The sequence below is a fragment of the Hippoglossus stenolepis genome, chromosome 13 (assembly GCF_022539355.2).
Source record: "Hippoglossus stenolepis isolate QCI-W04-F060 chromosome 13, HSTE1.2, whole genome shotgun sequence".
Classification (NCBI taxonomy): domain Eukaryota; kingdom Metazoa; phylum Chordata; class Actinopteri; order Pleuronectiformes; family Pleuronectidae; genus Hippoglossus; species Hippoglossus stenolepis.
In genome coordinates this window covers 19,572,597-19,592,393 of record NC_061495.1, presented here as the reverse complement: position 1 = coordinate 19,592,393, position 19,797 = coordinate 19,572,597, and the positions used below count along the sequence as shown (strand labels likewise).

The following is a 19,797-nucleotide window of genomic DNA, read 5'->3' as shown; positions in this document are numbered from 1 at the left end:
ACATATGTTGAAAATTAGAGTTTTGAGTGGTCAAAACAATAAAAGATACAAAGTGGATTAACAGTTCCTGTGCTTGTCCAGGTTCAGTGCTGCCTTTTTTTTAAAGAGGCAGAAACCCAGCAGCGCTGTGCAGAGACAAAGAGGCAGAGACAGGGACACACAAGGAGGGGCTGTCTTACTTTCTGGAGGTTATCTGGATGACCTGGGAGAAGATGGTCTCTGATGAGACTTCACCTGTGCTTCAAATTCCTCTTTTTCAGGTCTCTGAGAGACGTGGTCTCACTCTGCAATGCTCCTCTCTTATAGTTGTTCATCTCAACTACCCCATGTTTTAAAACTGGTTTTAGGACATTTCTGAGTGACACCACATGTCATCAGAAATAACAATGCACAAAACACAGAGTAACACTTCATCAAAACTTGTAGGCTGTTTTGCATATTGTTGCTTCTATAGTGAGGATAGCCAGCTTTGAATATTCCTCAAGATACCCCTGCCAAGAGGAGGTCACAAAAGAGGGCAGGTAATCCTTAATATTTACAGCAGTGCACTTAAATTCTTAACCACATTTTCAAAGTCCCGATGTCAGAAGAAAGGAAGTAGACCCATGCATATACAGTAGACAATGAAGCCTCACTGCTCTTGGACCAGCGCTAAAGCTCAGACCCCCGTCTCGAACCCTGCAAGAGTTAAATGGTTTTTAAACAGATTTATGAATCTGTAATTATTTGTCCTTATTAATGTCCCTGTGTTTAATGTTATGTATGACTGATTATAAAGGAGCAGCTACCGGACCAGGGGGGATACGCGGCTGAGGGAGCTCGGTCAAAGCTCAATATACTTAAGTATATTGTAAGTATTAGTATACGCAATCATACTTTAAGTATATACATTTTCTAGATGCATATGTACGTTAGCTTAAGCAGAATTTGGAGTACAGGACTTTTACCCGTAATTTTGTATTTTTATAGTCTTGTAATTGTACTTCCACTTGTAATTGAGCATTTTTACAGGGTGATAATTACACTTTTACTTGAGAATTTTTACACTGTTTTACACTAATTTTACTTAAGGAGCATTTTGAATGCAGGACTTAACAGTGTTAGACTTTTACCTTTTTATATATATATATATATATTTATATATAGTGTGATAATTGCACTTTACTTGTTATTGAGTATTTTTTTTAACAATGTAATATTGTAATACTAATATGTAATCAAGTATTTTAAGAGTGTGGTATTTGTACTTTTACTCGAGTAAAGCATCTGAATACTTCCACTGCACGCGCCCTTTAGAAGAAAAAAAAGCACAGGTCGGCCCTTTAATGACGCACAGGTGACGTACTTCCCGGAAGTGCAGTGGGGACACAGGCCCCATCGATTGAACACAAGTGCTCACATAAGCACTTACTAATAATAAAGCTGTGTTTGTATGTCATCTTCATGGGGGCCCACCGCTGACACATATGGAGAGTCAAGAGGAAAAACCCATCATCTATACTATGGAAAACAAGCCGATCGTGACATGTGAGTGTTGAGGAAAAACAAACGTTCACTCTTATTTTCTCTGTGACAGTTAGCCTGCTAGCTAGTGGGATTAGCTCGTTTTAGCTAAGCTAGCAGGCACACTCATATTAACCAGGTTGAAAGCACCGCATGTGCGTGCCTGTTGGGAATGGAGGTTTAATGTGTACTTTCTAGAGATGCGATATTTTCGTACTTCAACGCTGTAAAGCTGTCTGTGCTAAGTGTTAGCATGGAGAGCGGTGTCGCCGTCAGCTAGCTTGTGGCTACATTGATTAACAGGCCGAGCTAACGATGTAACGTCACGGCCAGTTGCTGCAGTTTTTGGGGGAAGGACTTCACCTGGTTCCCCTCTGGACAGCCACCGCTTCTTTGGCTCAGCAGCACAGACACTAGTCGCCACACGATGCCTGGACGGTGGGGTCGGTTTTCCATTCACAAATCCCTTTGGAAGCGTCTCGGTGGAGGGGTTATTTTAGGAGCCCGGTGACAGCTTCACCTCCCGCCGCAGGCTGCTCCTTTTTTTAGGTCAGACTGGTCCTGAGAGGCTCCGGTGCTGGCAAGTCCGAATATTAAAGGAAATCATGAACATGGCTGTGACACCATCAGTAGATTGTGTAGATTCAAAGTCACGTGTGTTTCCTGAGAGTGTGTGTGCACCTGAAGTCCTCACTGTGACATCTGTGGATTATGGTGGGAAAACCAACAACTTAAGGGTTGTGTCTCAAACAGTATTAATTATTATCTGTTACCACACTGACCATTGAAGCATCCTCTGGCTCCAGGTTTTCAAATGCTTTTCTACTATAGAGAACTGAATAAATTAGACTTTGAGAGGAGATGCAAACCCGAGGCTGAGCTTGGAAAGGGCACTGGCAAATCAGAATATGTAATTAAACTGACGTGACATTTTACATTTGACAGTGTTTGTTATTTGTATCACTGTGGAAGCCGGCAGATGCCTGTTGTTGAACACAGTGTTCTGTGAGAGGTGGGTTGCAGATCTTGGAAACCCTCCATCCATGATCTCTAGCACGTATCCATTGAGGGTGTCAGGAGGCCTGGAGCCAGTCTCAGCTGACATTGGGCAAGAGGCATGGAATGTTTGATTACATGCATACGTCCTGTCGTCATCACCTATGTGGGCTGTGTCGGCCTATATTTAGATTAGTTTGTTGACAGGTATGCGTCTGACGGTGGCCTGTTGTCAGTTGTATTTGCTAACTTTTTTGAACAAAGTGCATGATGGGAAAGTTGTCTTTCCATTTTAAATAGAGAAAATGAATGAACTGATTCACCTTGTTCATTTCCTTGCCACCGTGATATCATTACTACCAGAAAAATGGATTGTCCTACGAGCAATCCTGAGAGCCGCTGCTTCTTCTTTTTCTTCTATTGTTTAACTCTGTCTCACCTTCCTGCAATTTGCCCGAAGATCCAAACGATTAAAAAAGGGAACAGACCATGGTTCTCTTTGATCCTGACCGAGACCACCTCTTTTGGTTGGATAAAATGTTGGTTCATTGTTCTGGACTGAGGTCTGAGGCCCCTTTCACACCTGTTGTTTTGGATTCGGACTAAATTGAAAAGTCAGAAGGTCTGGACAAAACAACGTAGGTGTGAAAGCGCCCCAAGACAATATCAATCAGCTGAGAGTTTCACATGAAATCACACAAATTAAAAAAACTAAGAAATATTTTGTCAGAATGTTGAGTGGACACATGATGCAATCGTTAAAAGTTGTTAAATTGTTGTTATGTTTATACAATGAGCAACTAGACTAATTGATTCACAGTGCAGTCAGACTGTCAGCACCCGGGAGGTGTTTTGGCTCAGCGTCACCACACTGGATTAAAAAAGAACTGACTGTGAAGTTTAAGTGCTGACTTTCATCTTGCAGGATGTTTGAAGGTGTTTACATCCAGTGGCAGAGCAGTGTTCCTGTTTACCCTTGGGCGGTTCTTACAAAAAGGGATTATATTTACATGGTTCATTCATTGTATGTGGTGACCCAGTTCTGGTGTATCTTGAGTAGGTACCTCAGTCCTGTAATCCACTTCCTATCAAAACGCTCAGAGCTATAAGGAATGACGGTTTGAACATTTCTGAAATGAGGCACCAGATGTGAAATTGAAGTCACTTCATTGTTGAGCTACAGTGGAGATTGTATCAGGAGACCAGGTGGGGGACTGGGTTTTGAAATGGACCTGAAGTTACTGTTTTAAAAAAGAGTGATCAGTTGTGTAGTTCGGGTAAACATTACTATAATAGTGTTGTTCTGTGTTTCAGTGGAAATTGTTCTGCTGATCATGAGGCGCTGCTTTCAGTGTTATCTATTTAATTGGTCTGGAGCCTGCTGTAAATGACAAAACAAGTAAATCAGAAAAAGGTCAAGTTATTCATTGCAAAATTACCAACAACAAAAAGGGAAGCAGAAATTTCAGCAAAGTGTCTTTGATTTTTGTTTGGAAAGAGGTGAGAGTCTATGTTGCAAACACTGGCGTATACCTCGTCGTGTGGTAAAAGAAGTTTGCTCATTCAAGATAACAGATTATGTACATTTAACAGGCTTTTAAACATGAGAGAGCAGATAAAGGCAAAGAGCACAACAGGACACTGACCCATAAGTGGTCACTGTCTGTATAAACCTTTACTACAGTACATTATCTAAAATGAAAATCGGATCTCTGCCTCACCTCGTGTTTTGATGTCTGTGACAAACAGTGTTAGTGTTCTTTTAGACTCTGTCTTTTGAAATACCCTTAACTTCAGTTTGTTCTTGATAATTCTGCTGAACACATTTCCTAATATGGTTTCTTTGCTCAGTAATGCAACATAATATAATCTTTTCCTCTAGGCTCACTGCTGCTGTGGAACTTCATCTATGTGGAATTTGAAAACATGAGCATAATTAGTGCTCTCTTTACCAATTTACTAGGAGAGTAAAAATAAAACTTCTGAGGTTTTGCATTTGCACTTGAGTTTTGGGTTGCGTTCCTATCACTTCAATTATTTTTGATTACAAATACAAGCACTTTCTAATTATGTGTTCATTTGTTTTGGCCCAAAATATCTTTTTTCCCTTTGTTGCTCAAACCTCAAGTAGTGAAATGTGGAGATTTAGAGACTCGTTAAGGTAACAAAACTCCAAATCTTTAGTTCAGTTCTTATAATGAGGATATGACATTGAGTAAATATTAGATTTCAGTTTCACCTTGAGCTCTTTGATTTCTCCACTTCTGACCTAATTTTTAAACCTTGGTTGTCCTCCCCCTCCCATCACAGGTGCTGGAGACCAGGGCTTGTTTACGTCGCTCTACACGTCATTGGCCCAACAACTTCCTAGGGAGCCAATGGAATGGAGGAGGTGAGTACTGCTCTACTGAATGCATCATGGGACTTAAATGGTATTAAATATAATTTTGAAGCTTGTAAATTTAAAGGTCTACGGTTATTTCGGATGATGTAGTCGATGGGCTATTGTTGAATTTTGGTCCACTCTGTCCAAAAATGAGTTTTTACCCTCTTACATATTCCACTATAATAGCCACAAGACATCCCATGCATAAAGCATTTATTTTAAAAGGCGAGCATCATTTAGTTCTTTAACTGTAAGAGTTTAAATGTGTGGTTGTGGAAAAAGAAATAATCCAAATTTACTGGGTCAGAAACGTGTCTCACTTCCCTTTCTTCCCTTTTTGCTCTGATAGAGGGATTTGATAGTGTGTGGGGGGAGTTCTGGGGATTTTGTATGACTTACACTCATCCTCACTGTTATTCTGTTGTGTATTATGTAAGGATGTTTTCTATTATGGCTGCATGGAAATGGAGGAGGAGATATTACATCACCTTGAATTTTACGAGTTGAAATGAGAAGTAAAGTGTGTAAGGCTTTTAACATGACGTCTGCTGTGTTATTCTGTTTACGGTTATTACTTGTGAGTGTCGATAAAGGATACCAGTGATGATTATCTGTGTAAATCTCTGATTTCTCTAATTTCCTTTCTGTACAGGACGTATGGCCGTGCACCAAAAATGATCCACCTTGAAGCTAATTTTGTCCAATTTAAAGAGGAGCTCCTCCCCAAGGAGGGCAACAAGGCTCTCCTCACCTTCCCCTTCCTCCACATCTACTGGACCGACTGCTGTGTGAGTACTTGTGCAGCACACACTAGGGATACCATGGTGTGGAAATGTTCCCACTTGGTAATAAACTTGTGACAGCTCCGGTGTTAGTGATACAACCTGACATTTAACCAGGAAAGACCTGTGTTGGTTCAGTGTGGAGCTCTGAGTGAGATATTTAAAGTTAGATTTCACTGCCAGCAGGCTCACTCTACTGCTGCATTTGAACTTGTGTGTCATGTTTAATTCTCATCATAAAACAAAAGTTTCTTATGAAGTTTTGTGCTGTTGCATCATTGTAGAGTGAACAGCTCTCTGCACCGCTGTCTCTCTCTGGAACACATTGACTTGTCTGTGTTCATTGTACACACTGAACCTTTAAGTTGTCGGGCATCATACAAGCATGGACAAATCAATGAGTGATGACAATTAGAGATTGAGTCAAAGCTGGTTTCTTAATGTTGCTGTTACCAAATGAGGAAGTTGGAGAAACCGAATATTGATTCAGTTTGTTGAGTCCATGTCTTTGCGGGACTGGGTAACGACTGCTTGTCGACTCTCTAAGAATAGAATAGGTCTTGCAGTTATCCTGTCTGGGCAAAAATAGGTCACAGTTAGCTTCATGTGCAAGATACATCAACACTCAAGGTGGCATCGGGAGATATGCAAGTTCACTGTGTTCAGATAATGTTGGCATAACTCTGTTGACTTTGAAAATGTCATTATATAATGCTTCTAACCTATTGTGTGTGTATAGTGTTTTTCAGAGCTTAGTTTTGTTAAAGATTTACTTTATGTTTGCAAACGTTCAATGCAACATTGTGCACATGGTGTAACTTGAGGCAGTTAAAGGGGCTCGAAATCTACTCTGCTCAACTTGCTTCGGGACAGCAGAGTGGAGAAAAACAAGAAGGGGAAAAAGGAACCTTGTGCTGCTGACAGAGCAGCTGGTTAGTTTAAGGAAGTGCTGGTATCAACCCATGACTCATGACATTTCCTAAGGATTATGCCTCTAGTGTGGGAGTAGTGAGCCTGTGTGTTGTTGCAGGCTGGATAGAATACAGGTTGTGTAGTCCAGCATTTCATTACTCAGTTGCACAAGCCGTGATGACACAGTCACAGCAGTTGAGGTTTCTTTTGTTTTCAAGGGGAGGGTGTTGATATAGAGGTACAAACAGTTGGGTGTAAAAAGGTACAAGTTGTTCTGCTGGAAGAGTTTTATAGATACATTTAGAGTTAAAGAGATGTCAGTCAATGCACCCACACTCTGTTAACATTACAAGCAGACTGAATATTGTGGACAGGCAGAGCTGTCAAGTCCTTGTCTGTTTTTTACACAGAGGAGCAAATCCTGTGCACACAGTATGACAGCATCACAGGTGGTGTGGACAGTTGGGCAGCGCTGTGGACAAGGTTCAAACCTGCACAGGCTGTAAAACCACACTGCACCAACGAGTCACACTTAACATCTGTATTTGTATTGAAATAAATTACAGGCTGTTATCTTACTGCTGAAATAGTTCAGTTTAGCTTCTGCATCTACTCAGCCAACTGTGGGAGGCACTGGCACCCATGTTAAGGACAGTCAGACAAAAATAATAAGCCAGTGTAACTAAAATCATTGGTGTATAAATAATTAAGAAACAATGATAATTAATACATTAATCAATACTTTTTATTGCAGGAGAATGATTTTAATGATGCTATTTAGATCACACTTATTCCATAGGGCTGTTACTCCCCCCCCTCACATGGTCTTAATATTAAATGCACTTTGTTTTGTTGTAGGATACGGAGGTATATAAGGGCACAGTGAAGGAGGACGTGATGCGCTGGCAGAACAGCTTGCGGGGCCACGGCTCAGTAGACTGGGTCATCATCGTCGTGGAGACCAACGATACTAAGAAGAAGAACAAGACCAACATCCTGCCTCGCGCTTCCATTGTGGACAAGATCCGAAGTGATTTTTGCAACAAACAGAACGACAGGTGAGGAGACTCCTTCTGCTTCTGCCACAGTAACAGTAAAAGATGGTTGTTTTGTTCCTACATTGATGTCCCAGAGTAAACAAGGCGTCTTGTTCTTCGGTGCAGGTGCGTGGTGCTATCGGATCCTCTGAAAGACTCGTCTCGCTCTCAGGAATCCTGGAATTCCTTATTACTCAAGCTGCGAACTCTCCTCCTGATGTCCTTCACCAAGAACCTGGGTCGATTTGAAGACGACATGCGGACGCTCCGAGAAAAACGCACCCAGCCCGGCTGGAGCTTCTGTGAATACTTCATGGTCCAGGTAAGCAAAAAAGAAGCACATATAGTTTTTTTTATAAGCAATAAAAGTGTAGATGAGGTTGTGTTATTACTGAAATAACATAAAAACTTGTCTGACCCTTTTCTAAAACTACAGATTAAACATTAAACTTAGAAACCGACTCTGATATTTAAATTTCAGGGTGCAGCTGTGTCTCATGTCAGTGTGTTTGTGTGATTGTGTAGGAAGAGCTTGCCTTTGTTTTCGAGATGCTGCAGCAGTTTGAAGATGCCTTGGTCCAGTATGATGAACTTGATGCTCTTTTTACCCAGTATGTCCTGAACTTTGGAGCTGGAGGTATGTTTCTACTACCAGTACAATAGACATTTGCAATATGGCAATCCTATACAGTAAAATAAGCTAAATAGCTATTTTTGCATGCATTCTCTGTTAACGCTATCAAAAAATGTTATGGTTATGGTTTTGTTCTTACTGGTGTGTTTCTATCCACAGATACAGCTAACTGGCTCGGCTCGTTCTGCGCCCCGGTGGGCAACTGGAGCGGCTTGCTGCTTCGGCGGCCCATTGACATGGAGAAGAGGGATGGGATCCAGCGAGGGGAGGCCAGCCTGTTGGATCTGAGGAGCTACCTTTTCTCCCGCCAGTGCACCTTACTCATCTTCCTCCAGAGGCCCTGGGAGGTCACCCAAAGAGCACTGGAACTGCTGCACAACTGTGTCCAGGAGCTACGCCTGCTCGAGGTAAACAGACACCCCTACATGTTCAGTTTGTATGAATGTAGAATTCGATTTTGTGGAAAATAAGTATGTAGCATGTTAGACATAAAATGGTGAGATTGAGGGAATGTTCGGACATTATTAGACCAGAGGTCAAACACAAATAATGTAATGTTCTTACATAAATGGACGGCACTGACTGAACTGAATGTGTTACTCATTTTCTCATTCAGGTGTCGGTGCTGGAGGGGGCACTGGACTGCTGGGTGTTCCTCAGCTGCTTGGAGGTTTTGCACAGGATCGAGGGTTGTTGTGATCAGGTCCAGTTAGCATCAAACTGCTCCCATACTGTCGGGCTGTGGGCTTATGCAACTGACAAGGTACGGAAATAAATCAATGATGTTGCTTGTCTCAATCCAGCTGTTAATATGAAATAATTTGCACATCATTTTCTGATCTGCAGCAGTGCAGTAAACATTTTAGTTTTTTTTTAAACAAAACCAAATTTTAAATTTAATCAATAATCAATTTGAATATCAAGCAGTAAATATTTGGTTTAAAATCATTTTCCGTAAAGTTGATTTATATTTCAAATAAAATTCTTCCTTCTTTTTCCTGTCTGCCTTCATCAGCTGAAGTCTCTGGGGGAACACTGTGGCCTGGTGTCAGAGGAGGGACCCACATCTGAGGACCTGAACAGGACTGTAGATCTGCTGGCTGGACTGGGAGATGAGAGACCTGAGACTGGTGAGTTGTGAGATTCTCCTGTCATATGGAACTAGTGTGAGTTTTGAAAATCTAAATGCGAGTTTACAGGGGCATCCAGCTTTTACCTTTTCCCATATTTGACATTAATACACAGGTTGTAATTTATGGCCCTTATGCACCAAGGTAACAGTCGATGCTCGTCTGCTGCCTGTAGTTGTTGAAATGTATCCTGATCCACTGGCCTTACTCAGCCATCATCAGCAGCAGTTTAGATGGCTTAGGTCTTTGCACCCATTAAATGCATATTCGTCTTTTCATTTTTCCTCCACAAGGAGATGACCATTAGCTAAAAAAATGCCATATCCAAATTTCCATCTTGTCATCTACAGGGTTTTAGTGGGATCTTAGGAGGTCTTAAATAGTCTAATAGTCTTCAGTAATCTGAATTTGAGGCTTTATAAAGTCTTAAAATATATTTGAAATGTTAATGTAGTAGGTCGTAAATATGTTTATGTTTGTCTGAATTATATTAACTTTTTTAATTTAGTGCTACTTTTGTCGTGCTTTAAAATGGTATTTTCCTATTGTTTTGGTGACATGCTTGCATGTGTTGTTGTACTTTCTCAACAATACAGATATGATGTAATAAAACTAAAATTAAGACCTACGTGGAACTGATAACTGTTTACAAACACACCAATATTTTTGCTGTACACTCAGCTTCGCTGTGGGAAAGACATTTTGAGGGTTCTGCTAAACTAGGCTACTTCACCTTATCTCCAGTTATTCTTCGCTTTTCTCTTCATATGTGTCGTACTTGACATTGGTCTTATATTTCGTTCCTTTTTATCTTGAAAGGGTCTTAAAAAGTCTGAAATGTAACTTGTTGAAATAAGGCAATCCTTACATACTCCAATCCCAAACATTGCAAACTGTTGTTTTTCTCCTGTTGTATTTTTGCTTTATGTATTTGTATGTGTCTTGGCACATACATGTGACTCAAGGGTATCTGTATTTCATCTAATGCTGGTGCAGACTGAATATACATGTCCGCTGTCAACCGTTCAAGTGCAGCTTTTAACAGAGGACACCAAGCAACACAGCAGTCTGTCTATTTGGTTATTCATTGCTGTGTGTCCATGCCTTTAGGGCTTGAATTGCCTTCTGTCTGAAAGAAGTCTGAGCTTGTTAGACCAAGCGTAATGAAAAAGCCTGACTCTTATTTGAAGGACAATTATAAACCGTGTGCTCCTCGTTTCTAAGTCTTTTCTGTTTTTCCTCCTCAGTCAACAGTTTGCAGAGCCCGTACAAAAAGCTAAAAGAGGCTTTGTCATCTGTGGAGGCCTTTGAAAGACACTATCTTGTAAGTCAAATCCTCGCCACTGTTTGCTGTTTTATTTCAGGAGTTTTCAAAGCATGGCATCAAACCCATTCCCTGAATTCCTGTACCAGTTTTGAAGTCCACATTTGTCTGACGTAACCTCCTGGAAACTCTGATTATATTTCTCCTCTCTCGTTCCCGTCTCCCTCCCCCTCCGCCTCCACTCCCATCTTGTTGGCCACTTCTTGCATCAGGAACTCTCCCATGCAGCTATGGAGATGTACAGGGCCATTGGGCGGCTACGGTCTGCCAGACTGGTGGGGAAAAGCCTGGCGGAGTTTTACATGTAAGGAAGGTTAAAGCTGCTGGTTCACACAGGCCGTGTGTTTTCAGTTATTCTTGCTGAATAAGGATATTTTCTCCAGAACTCCTTACTTGTAAACACCCACGCAGTCCCAGGGAGACGTCGAATTAGACAGTTTATGTGAAGCCATGAAAGTCCAGTTGACAGCAACATTTCAAACACTTCTCAGAAGTTAAACTCCTCATGCAGTGACAGGATTAACTGTGTTTAGATGTACTATAGATTGAAGCGGCTTTAAGATTGAACAGATCCCAAAGCACAAAATATTTTTTAGAAGCAAGAATTACTTTCTGTAAATACAGATCCTAGTATCTACTGATGCAGAACCCCAGCCAAATGCAGATGGGTATTTTATTATTCTGCTTTCACGGTCAGGTTTCACAAAAGACAAGAGTTCAAAACCATTGGAAATTTGTAACAATACTTCTGTTATAAGTATTTATTTTACGAGTATGTGTTCTGAATTGTTTCATAATTTCATTTATTGTCACTAGCTGTAATCTATGTATTTTTATAGCTTTAGAGGGCTTTAAAAAGCATTAGAAATGTATTGTTAAGAACAGATCTAGAATTTTCCTGTGGCCTTAAAAACCCAAGTTGATGATTTTGTTTGTGTGTGTATTAGGAGGAAGGGGGACCCTGAGAAAGCAGAAAACTTCTTACAGGAAGCTCTGAAGTCGTATGTATCAGAGGGGTGGAACCTCCCTGTCACTCACACCAGAAAACAGATCGCGGCGTGTCAGAAACTGCTGGGCAGAACTGAAGAGTATCCTTCAAAGCACCAGGGTCACATAGGTCGCTGTCTCAGGCCCAAATATGTCAACTTTCCAGTGGAGCAGAGGAAATTACGTCATTTATGACAAAATGGTTCTTTGTGCCTTTACTTCTATAATAGAAAGACTCTGTAATATTTTAATCAGGGTTATGTTGCTGGACACTGTTCATACTTGTTGTCCTACATCTTTGGGAAGATAACAGAAGAATCCATTTTCACCTCAAAGTTTGTGATTGATTCTTGTTTCTTGAGCGAAAGCACCGTATTATTTTTCTTTTTCTTAACGACTCACCACAGCTACCTGCAGACTAGTGCCTTGTTGGCGGGTGACGCAAATCTGACCACAGAGGAGAGGAAACACTTTTGTCAGGAAATTCTGACCTTTGCTGCCAAGTCTGGCGATTCCTGTAAGTAACCACTGATCTACATCAGTATGTAAGGTATATTTAACTGCAGCTAATCATAACAAAACTTGCTTCACAGTATAATTAACAGTAAACTCTTACTGGTGAATCCAAACAAAACATTGAACAATCAGAAATAATTGTTTTACGTTTAATGTCATTTTCTTCCTTCGCAGCCCAAAATGTTACTCTCAGCATGGGCGTGTTTGCTCACCTCACACGGCTCCAGTTCCACCCAGCGACTGCGTCTGTGCACTCTGGAGCCGTCCTGCAGGTGGAGCTCACTCTGAGATGTTTGATGCCCGTGTCCGTGCACATACAACAAGTAGCTGCTAGCATTCACTTTGACTTGGATCACGGAAGGTTGAAGGCTTTGCAGAGACAAACAAACCCAGGGACAGTAGAGTTTAACCAAGGCAGCTCGTCAGCAGGCCCCCCCTCCTCCTCGGCCTCGGGTCCTGCTTTAGAACTGGATGAAATTCACGACAGAAGTCCGTCAGACAATTCCCTCAATTCTACAGGAGTGGTGTGTAAAAACACTCACCTGATCATGCGTCGTCATGACAGCAGCTCGCCACCAGACACGCCCAACTGTGTCAGTCCTGCTGTTCCCATGAAGGAAGGAGCGCAGATGCTGAAAGTGCAGGATGTAATGTTAGAACCTGGGAATAACAGAATTACCTTCACAGCACCAGTAAGAGACCTTTTTGTTTTTCCTCCTTTCTCAAGATTTGCTTGTCTGCTATCCGTTATTCTTCTCACCTGACACCTTTTGCTATGTCACCTTGTACTTCTCTCTGTTCTTCTTTGTAGAGTGGGCAGCCTGGGACTTACACATTGCGTCAGCTGTGTGCCACAGTGGGTCAGGTGCAGTTTGTGCTGCCTCACATCTACCCATCAGTCCAGTATGAAGTGTATTCTCAGGAGCCACAGCTCACTGTGGAGCCGCTCTCAGGTCAGATTACATTTTATATGATGTGTGATATTTACTGCTTAATACTTGAGGTTGTGATGCTGGTCACAGTTCTCAGACTTTAAAATAATTGTCTTTTTAAATCACTTGCACTGCTTTAAATACGAGCTATTCTCTTTAGATTGGATTTGTCTTATTGAACAAACTAAACAAGGAGCTGGCAAACTAAGTCAAACACAAGCCCTCAGGCTTCTTTGTTTGAGCGTGTTGATCGTTAATGTGACTGTGTCAAGCAGAAGATTGTATTCTTATATTTACATAATTTTATATTTACATAATTATTCAGGGCCAGATCTTAAGTCTAAAATAATCTGATGATTTTCCAACAATTGAGCACTACATTTAGATTTAAAGATGAATTAAATACCAGCTGAGATCAATTGTGCTTCTACATTATTGAGGCTTATTTATGCTGCCTTTACGTACAAAAACAGAGACTCCGTTATGTCAATGTCACTGCCATGCTTCCTTTTCCTTTGGCACGGTTGTTAATACATCCACTAGAGGGCAGCGCGAAGGTTTCTGACAGCAGCAAGCAACAGTGGAGGAGGTAGTGGTCATGTACGTCTTAAGAAGAAACATCTTAGACACGGCTTTAGTTTCTTACCAAATCACAAAGTGTCTGAAAAAGTTTTGCCATCGTTTACCTGTGTCTTATGGTTTTCTCGCAAAAACTATTGGCTGCTATGCCCCCCCACGATTTCCGGTGGTATCGCTCCATTTCGTCTCTTTCATCCGTGTCCGTAAGCTTTCAGAATGCGTGCACGAATACATGAGCCTTCACTGATCATAATAAATGTTTGATGTTTGATGTTTGCCTAACTGTCGCTGTTTATCTGTTTTCAGAGCCGCTGTTAGCCGGTCTGCCTCAGATGGTGAAGTTCACTCTGTTGACGGGTCACTACACTGTGAAGAAAGGAGACGCTCTGCAGCTCAGCAACACAGACACCATGCCCATCCTGCCCTCCAGCAGCTGCTCCGCCCGCATCAGCAACCCTGCGGCTGGTCAGTTCATTTCACTTTATTTCAATCTGACAATTACATTAATTTAAAGAGGTCGTCTTTGATACTTAGTTAATCATTTCAGTTTTTGTTTTGTTGAACTTTGGATTTAGTTATTGTTTTTAGAGTAGTTGTTTTTCCTTTAAATATATTTTGCTGCTTCTTCTTATTCTGCCTGAATTCTTTGCTTTTCACGGGTTTGAAATCTGATTGAAATCCGTTTTTCCCAGCACTAATATACCAATTTTAACTAGTTTTCTCTTTATCACCCCAATGTAGCCATGTTTCTTACATAATGTTTATAAGATTGGTTTCCTAGAGAAAGTTGACTACAGCCGGTAGTTTGCCAAGTGCAAAGTGTGGAAACATTATTTGGAAAGAGCTCCATTGTACAGTTGGCAATGCCCTCTTTTGATGAAGTACTCAGTTACAATAGTTCTCCTCAAAACTAATAGAAATGTGGACTGGGTTGGTTTGGTATGGAACCAGTTCAAAAACCAACTCTAATTTGTTTTGTTAAGAGCTGTAACTGACACACATGCTGCTTTAAAGTTTTCATGACTTCTCGTTCTGTCGTCGTCCCGTGTTCAGAGTTGCTGAGTGAAAGCGTCCTCTCCATCCAGTCGTCTGAGAAGGTGACCAGCATCAGCCTGCCCCCGACCCCTCCCTACCACACCCTGGAGTTCCAGCTGGAGGTCCTGTGCCTCATCCCGTCCGGGTACGACCGGCCCGCCAACGAGAGGCTGACCAATGGGGAGGTCCGCCATCGACCACGCAGCTACAGTCATCCTGACACGCCCATGACCGCCATCGACCAGAGGGTGAGGCCCACGGACAAATACACACTTTAAGAGTGTGGGACAAATTTCTACTTATGTGGGGTAGATAGTGATGGAAGAATTTAGTTAATCATGTGTGTGTATTTTTTTTTTTCAGAGCAAAACTATAAGTGACATTTGTTTGTAGAAGTTAGGGTTTTCTGTTTTCTGAGACAAAATAATGAATTTGATTAAGTCACTTTGAATTTGTATATTTTAACAGGGATTTTATTTCACTTCTCTGATGCAACCCAATTATTATTAGGAAAATAATCAGCATTAGCATAACCATTATCAGTCGGATAAATATGACCTCGTTTGTGGGACAGTTAGCTGTTTTGTACCACGATGAGTTAAAAGATTGATGGTAAAGTTTTCGCTGTGTCCACAGATGTCTATCGACTGTCCCTGGTCGATTTACTCCACGCTGCTCGCCCTCACCTTCTACATCCCCTTCAAGACCAAACACTCACTGCTTTCTGCTGGAAACAGGTACGTCTCCATTCAGAAATCCCATTAACTTATAGATTTGATTTTGTGATCTCAACATTTGAGAAATCATGACGCTACTAAAATTATTACCTTGTTCATTAAATGGTACCATTTTGTATCGTTGAACTAACAATAACGATCCATGGGAATTAATTGTCTCGCTTAGATGCCACAGTCTCATGTCTGGTCTGTGACCTTTGCCCTGATTCAACAGGAAGTACATCCAGGTGTGTGTGCAGAATGTGTCAGACGTGAACTTCACGCTGGCAGAAGTGAAGCTGACAGAGAAGCAGCATGAGTCACTGGAGCTACAGTCCCTGACCACTAAAGCACAACAGGTGAACAAAACAAATGTCACTGAGAAGAGAATACATCAGTTAATAGATTTGTAAGTCTCTGAAAAATGGTTTGGGTTTTGTAAAATATTTGATGGTTATTATGGTAATATTATAAGAGTCCCCAATTTATGATAATGAATTCTGGGTAATGGAAGAAGGATCATGTTTATCAGCAGCCAAAATGTTTCCTTGTTTCCTGAGTGGGGCTGAGCAGTAGAGGAAGGGGGAGGAGCTCGGATATCCGCAGGAAAGTGAAGTTTAAAGTGTCCGGGCACTTTTGAGGCATCTTATCTGATGTGCAATTATCAAGTACAGTATAATGATATCCAAATAAATCTGTCAACCATTCTCTTTACCATGTGATGACAGTTATACACGAGGAAGATATTTTACAGTTTTTCAGAGTTTTGGTATTTGTTTTTACAACAATATGCAAGATTGTTAAAACTACATTAACTATTAATTCATGTTTTTATCTGGTGTGTTTCTGTGTGCAGCTTTTGTGCAGTAAGCACAGTGTGTTCTGCTTGTGGGAGGTGAGGTGGAAGGATGACCTGCCTTCCTGTCTCCAGTGTGTTTTCTCTGCCAACTTCTCTTTAACCAACCAGGACGTCTCCTCCCTCAAACCTTTCCATTACCAGTTTCAGCTCGAGAGAGTCACTGTAAGTATTTTTTTTTTCTTTGCTCTAATGGCTCTGATTATGTTGACATGGACAGGGAAACCAAACATGTCTGTTTTGAGTTTATTGCCACAACCAGAGACTCTGCCACTGTAAATAACCACTTTTGATATTGTCAGACGTTGTACAGTGTGAGAGCTGAGATCCTGCCCCCTGCTGGTGAACAGCACTGTCGTTCTGGCCTCCTCTGTGGACTGGAGGTGTGTATAACACGACTGACTGAACCTGCAGAGGGGGAGAATGCAGAGGAGAGCAAGACAGACACTGATGGACTCAAAACCACCAAACTCATGTATGAAGGTAAGTCTGGAGAAGAACGCGTCATCTGAGCTTTTCATCCAGTAGCATGGACAGTATATGGACAGTATTTCAAACACAAATAATGTTCTGATGTTTTTGAGTTGCTAAACATTTGTGCTCATGCGACTCATTAGAAATGTTTTTGCTATGTCAGCTGATTGATAAAAACACAGCGACAGCTCATCCCCCCCTCGAGGAGAACAGATCCAGGAATTATTTCATCGTTTTCCTTTACATTGTGAGATGTATTTGGTAATTTCTCAGGAAAAAAAGTTGCTCTAGATGTAAAAAAATCAGACATTAGTGATTGTTTGCTCTTGGCACATAGAGACTGAAACAGACAAAACATTGGTTCTTTGTGACTATATCTTGTGTGTATGTGTGTGTTCACAGTGGCTGACAGCAGCAGTAACTGGGCAGTGTGTGGGAAGAGTTCAGGGATGGTGTCGATGCCCATGACGGCCAATGCCACCCACAAGGTGCAGATCGAGGTGATGCCTCTGTTCGCAGGACATCTGCCCTTCCCCAAAATCAAAGTACTGAAGTACCTGCCCCACACTGCAGCTGTGGCCATTCAGCCAGACCCTGGTAAGACACTCTGAATGTAGAACCACAGATCATTGAATGTTTATCCCTTAGGGGGGAAAGGGAAGCTTGAACTTCCTGGAAAACAGTAGATGGAAAATCACTTAAAGACATTCAAGCAGCAGGATCAGTCTCCGACAGCGGATGAACCACAAGCAGCAGTTGGTATCACAGATGTGACAGTATTACTTATTAAGGAGGAGTTGTTGTGAGACTGAATAACAAGTTGTTAACAAACTGAATATGATGAGCCCACTGAGTTTAGATGGGGCTGAAAAATTCAAAGCAGCACCAGGTTTTCAGTAACACTGAGGATTTTGTTTTTGTAAAGTCCTTTCACATTCACCTGCTGCAGCAGCAGACATAGTTGAACTATTTAACCACTAAATATAACACATTTAGTTTGCTTGGGTTTGTTTTAAGGCCCAATAAAAGGATTAATATTGCCTTAAAAAAATAACTTGGCAATCATTTAAAAAAATGTTGTTCTGTATATTTTACAGTTTATTCATTCATTTTATCATTAATAACATTAATTAAAAAATAATGTTCTCTGCATTGTTCCTTCAGTAAATCTTACAGACTTTTGTCAATTCCCTTTCTCATCCTGTGGACGCTAAATAGTTTGTTTGTTGCCCTCCTCAGACAGCTGCGTGGAGAATGACAGTCTGTCCCTGCTGGACAAGACGCTGGACGACCAGGGGGACACAGCGAGCATCCGGAGCCGGGGCAGCGTCCATTCTGTGGGCAGTGCCGACCAGCAGCAGAAAGGCGTGGCCATGCCACGGCTGGAGCCCTTCGGCCCCGGACAGGCGTTCAACCACAGCCACGCACGGCAGGTCCTGGTGCTGCCCTCCAGCGACGACCACATCATGGAGGTCAACGCCACATGACCCTGGTGGCGAGAAGACTCCCCGTCCTCCTCTTACAGGACTGAACCGAGGCCCTGGATGGACTCTGCTGAGCTTTTTCTCTGGGGCAGATCGGGTCCATGAGTCCATGTCGAAGACCTCTGCAGGTTGCCGGTATGGACTCCCGCCCTCCCCCAAGCATGAACCATTCACATCACTGGAGACATAATGGACAAGACAGTGAAGAGCCAATGACATCTGCTGATAACTTAAAATGAAGATTTTTCTTTGCCATACTTTGTACATAGGTCATTGGATGGATTTATAGTTATAAAGATATAAATATATATATGGACTGATCGTTCAGATCGGCGACTGCTGTGCTCCTTCAAACTGAAGAATAACACTCCTGATTGTCCCATGATGCACCAAAGCCCTAGATGTGTGTACGCCTCGATCAGCTGTTCAAGTGCTGTAACTTTGACTGAGTGTTTCCAGCTGTACGTGCTGTCACTGAGCCTGTCAGCCTGTCACCGCTTTCATATTTGAGAAGTCACTTAATTAAGCTGCTGGCTTTCATTTCAGATATGATACAAGTCAAAACCAGGCAGGTTAACAAACCTGAGGAGACAGCATATCCACAGTCCTCACAGGAAACATACCCACTGGTGTATAGTGAAGAATAATTTAATTCATAATATCAGCCAGATTAGCCCACAGTTATCTTCCCTACACATGAAATATGATAAAGATCACAAGTGGTCAACTCTAAATTTGTCTGTTCACACCTGGAATTAAAAATGTGTCCTGGATGAGTTTCCTGTGACAACTTGTGATGGGATCTCACTTCCTCTCTCTAATAATCACAACACAGCTCTGCGCGCAGCTCGATGAAATGAGATTAATAACTTTATTTCTATTTATTTAAAGCAACAATGTAGTTAGTCAGAATCGGATGAAAACATCAGCACAGATATGAAATCTCAAATATAAACCCAGTGATGACCTGAGAGGCTCGGGCTGAATCTAGCAGTGTGTTGTGTGTGTGTGTGTGTGAGTATATGTTCAGCTGTAGTTTAGTGTATGTGTGAAGGTCTGTATGAGTGTGTGTGTGTGTGGGTGTGTTGGTGAGATCAGATGAGATAAGATAAGATGAGATAAGAATCATCGTGCACATTATTGTCTATCAGTTGTCTTAACTATCAGTGGATTGTTTATATACTGTGTGTGTATATTTATTCTGTGTGAGTGGTGTTTGTGCGTTTGTTTGTGTGTGTGTGTGTCGCCAAATCCTTGTCTGAGCTATGCACACATACCGTTAGCCGTCGAATGAATGAGTGAAATAAGTTTTTTTTGTTTTCCTTGATTTATTCATTCATTTATTTGAAAGGATGAATGTCAGCTACTTCTGCCCCCACCTCCTACACACACACACAGTGTAACTACAGCCTCGTGCTCTCGGTTTGACCACTGTACATACTGATCTGTAAATAATGATTCAAATCAAGATCATCTTTGATTGCCAACTATATTAAAAAAAATCTTGGAACTGA

The 19,797-nt window shown here is 41.6% G+C and overlaps 1 protein-coding gene across 1 annotated transcript; it reads left to right on the top strand.

Annotated features, from left to right (window-relative positions):
- Positions 1-1,341: 1,341 nt before the first annotated feature.
- trappc10 (trafficking protein particle complex subunit 10) lies at positions 1,342-19,797 on the top strand. Its single transcript, XM_035173863.2, has 23 exons — positions 1,342-1,527; positions 4,810-4,891; positions 5,538-5,673; positions 7,438-7,637; positions 7,743-7,938; positions 8,142-8,253; positions 8,410-8,657; positions 8,867-9,013; positions 9,266-9,380; positions 10,628-10,704; positions 10,917-11,008; positions 11,652-11,792; positions 12,099-12,208; positions 12,382-12,899; positions 13,019-13,160; positions 14,025-14,183; positions 14,772-15,001; positions 15,390-15,490; positions 15,705-15,828; positions 16,326-16,490; positions 16,628-16,808; positions 17,202-17,396; positions 18,039-19,797. The coding sequence occupies exons 1-23, from the start codon at positions 1,467-1,469 to the stop codon at positions 18,284-18,286; spliced, it is 3,780 nt and encodes a 1,259-aa protein (XP_035029754.2). The 5' UTR covers positions 1,342-1,466; the 3' UTR covers positions 18,287-19,797.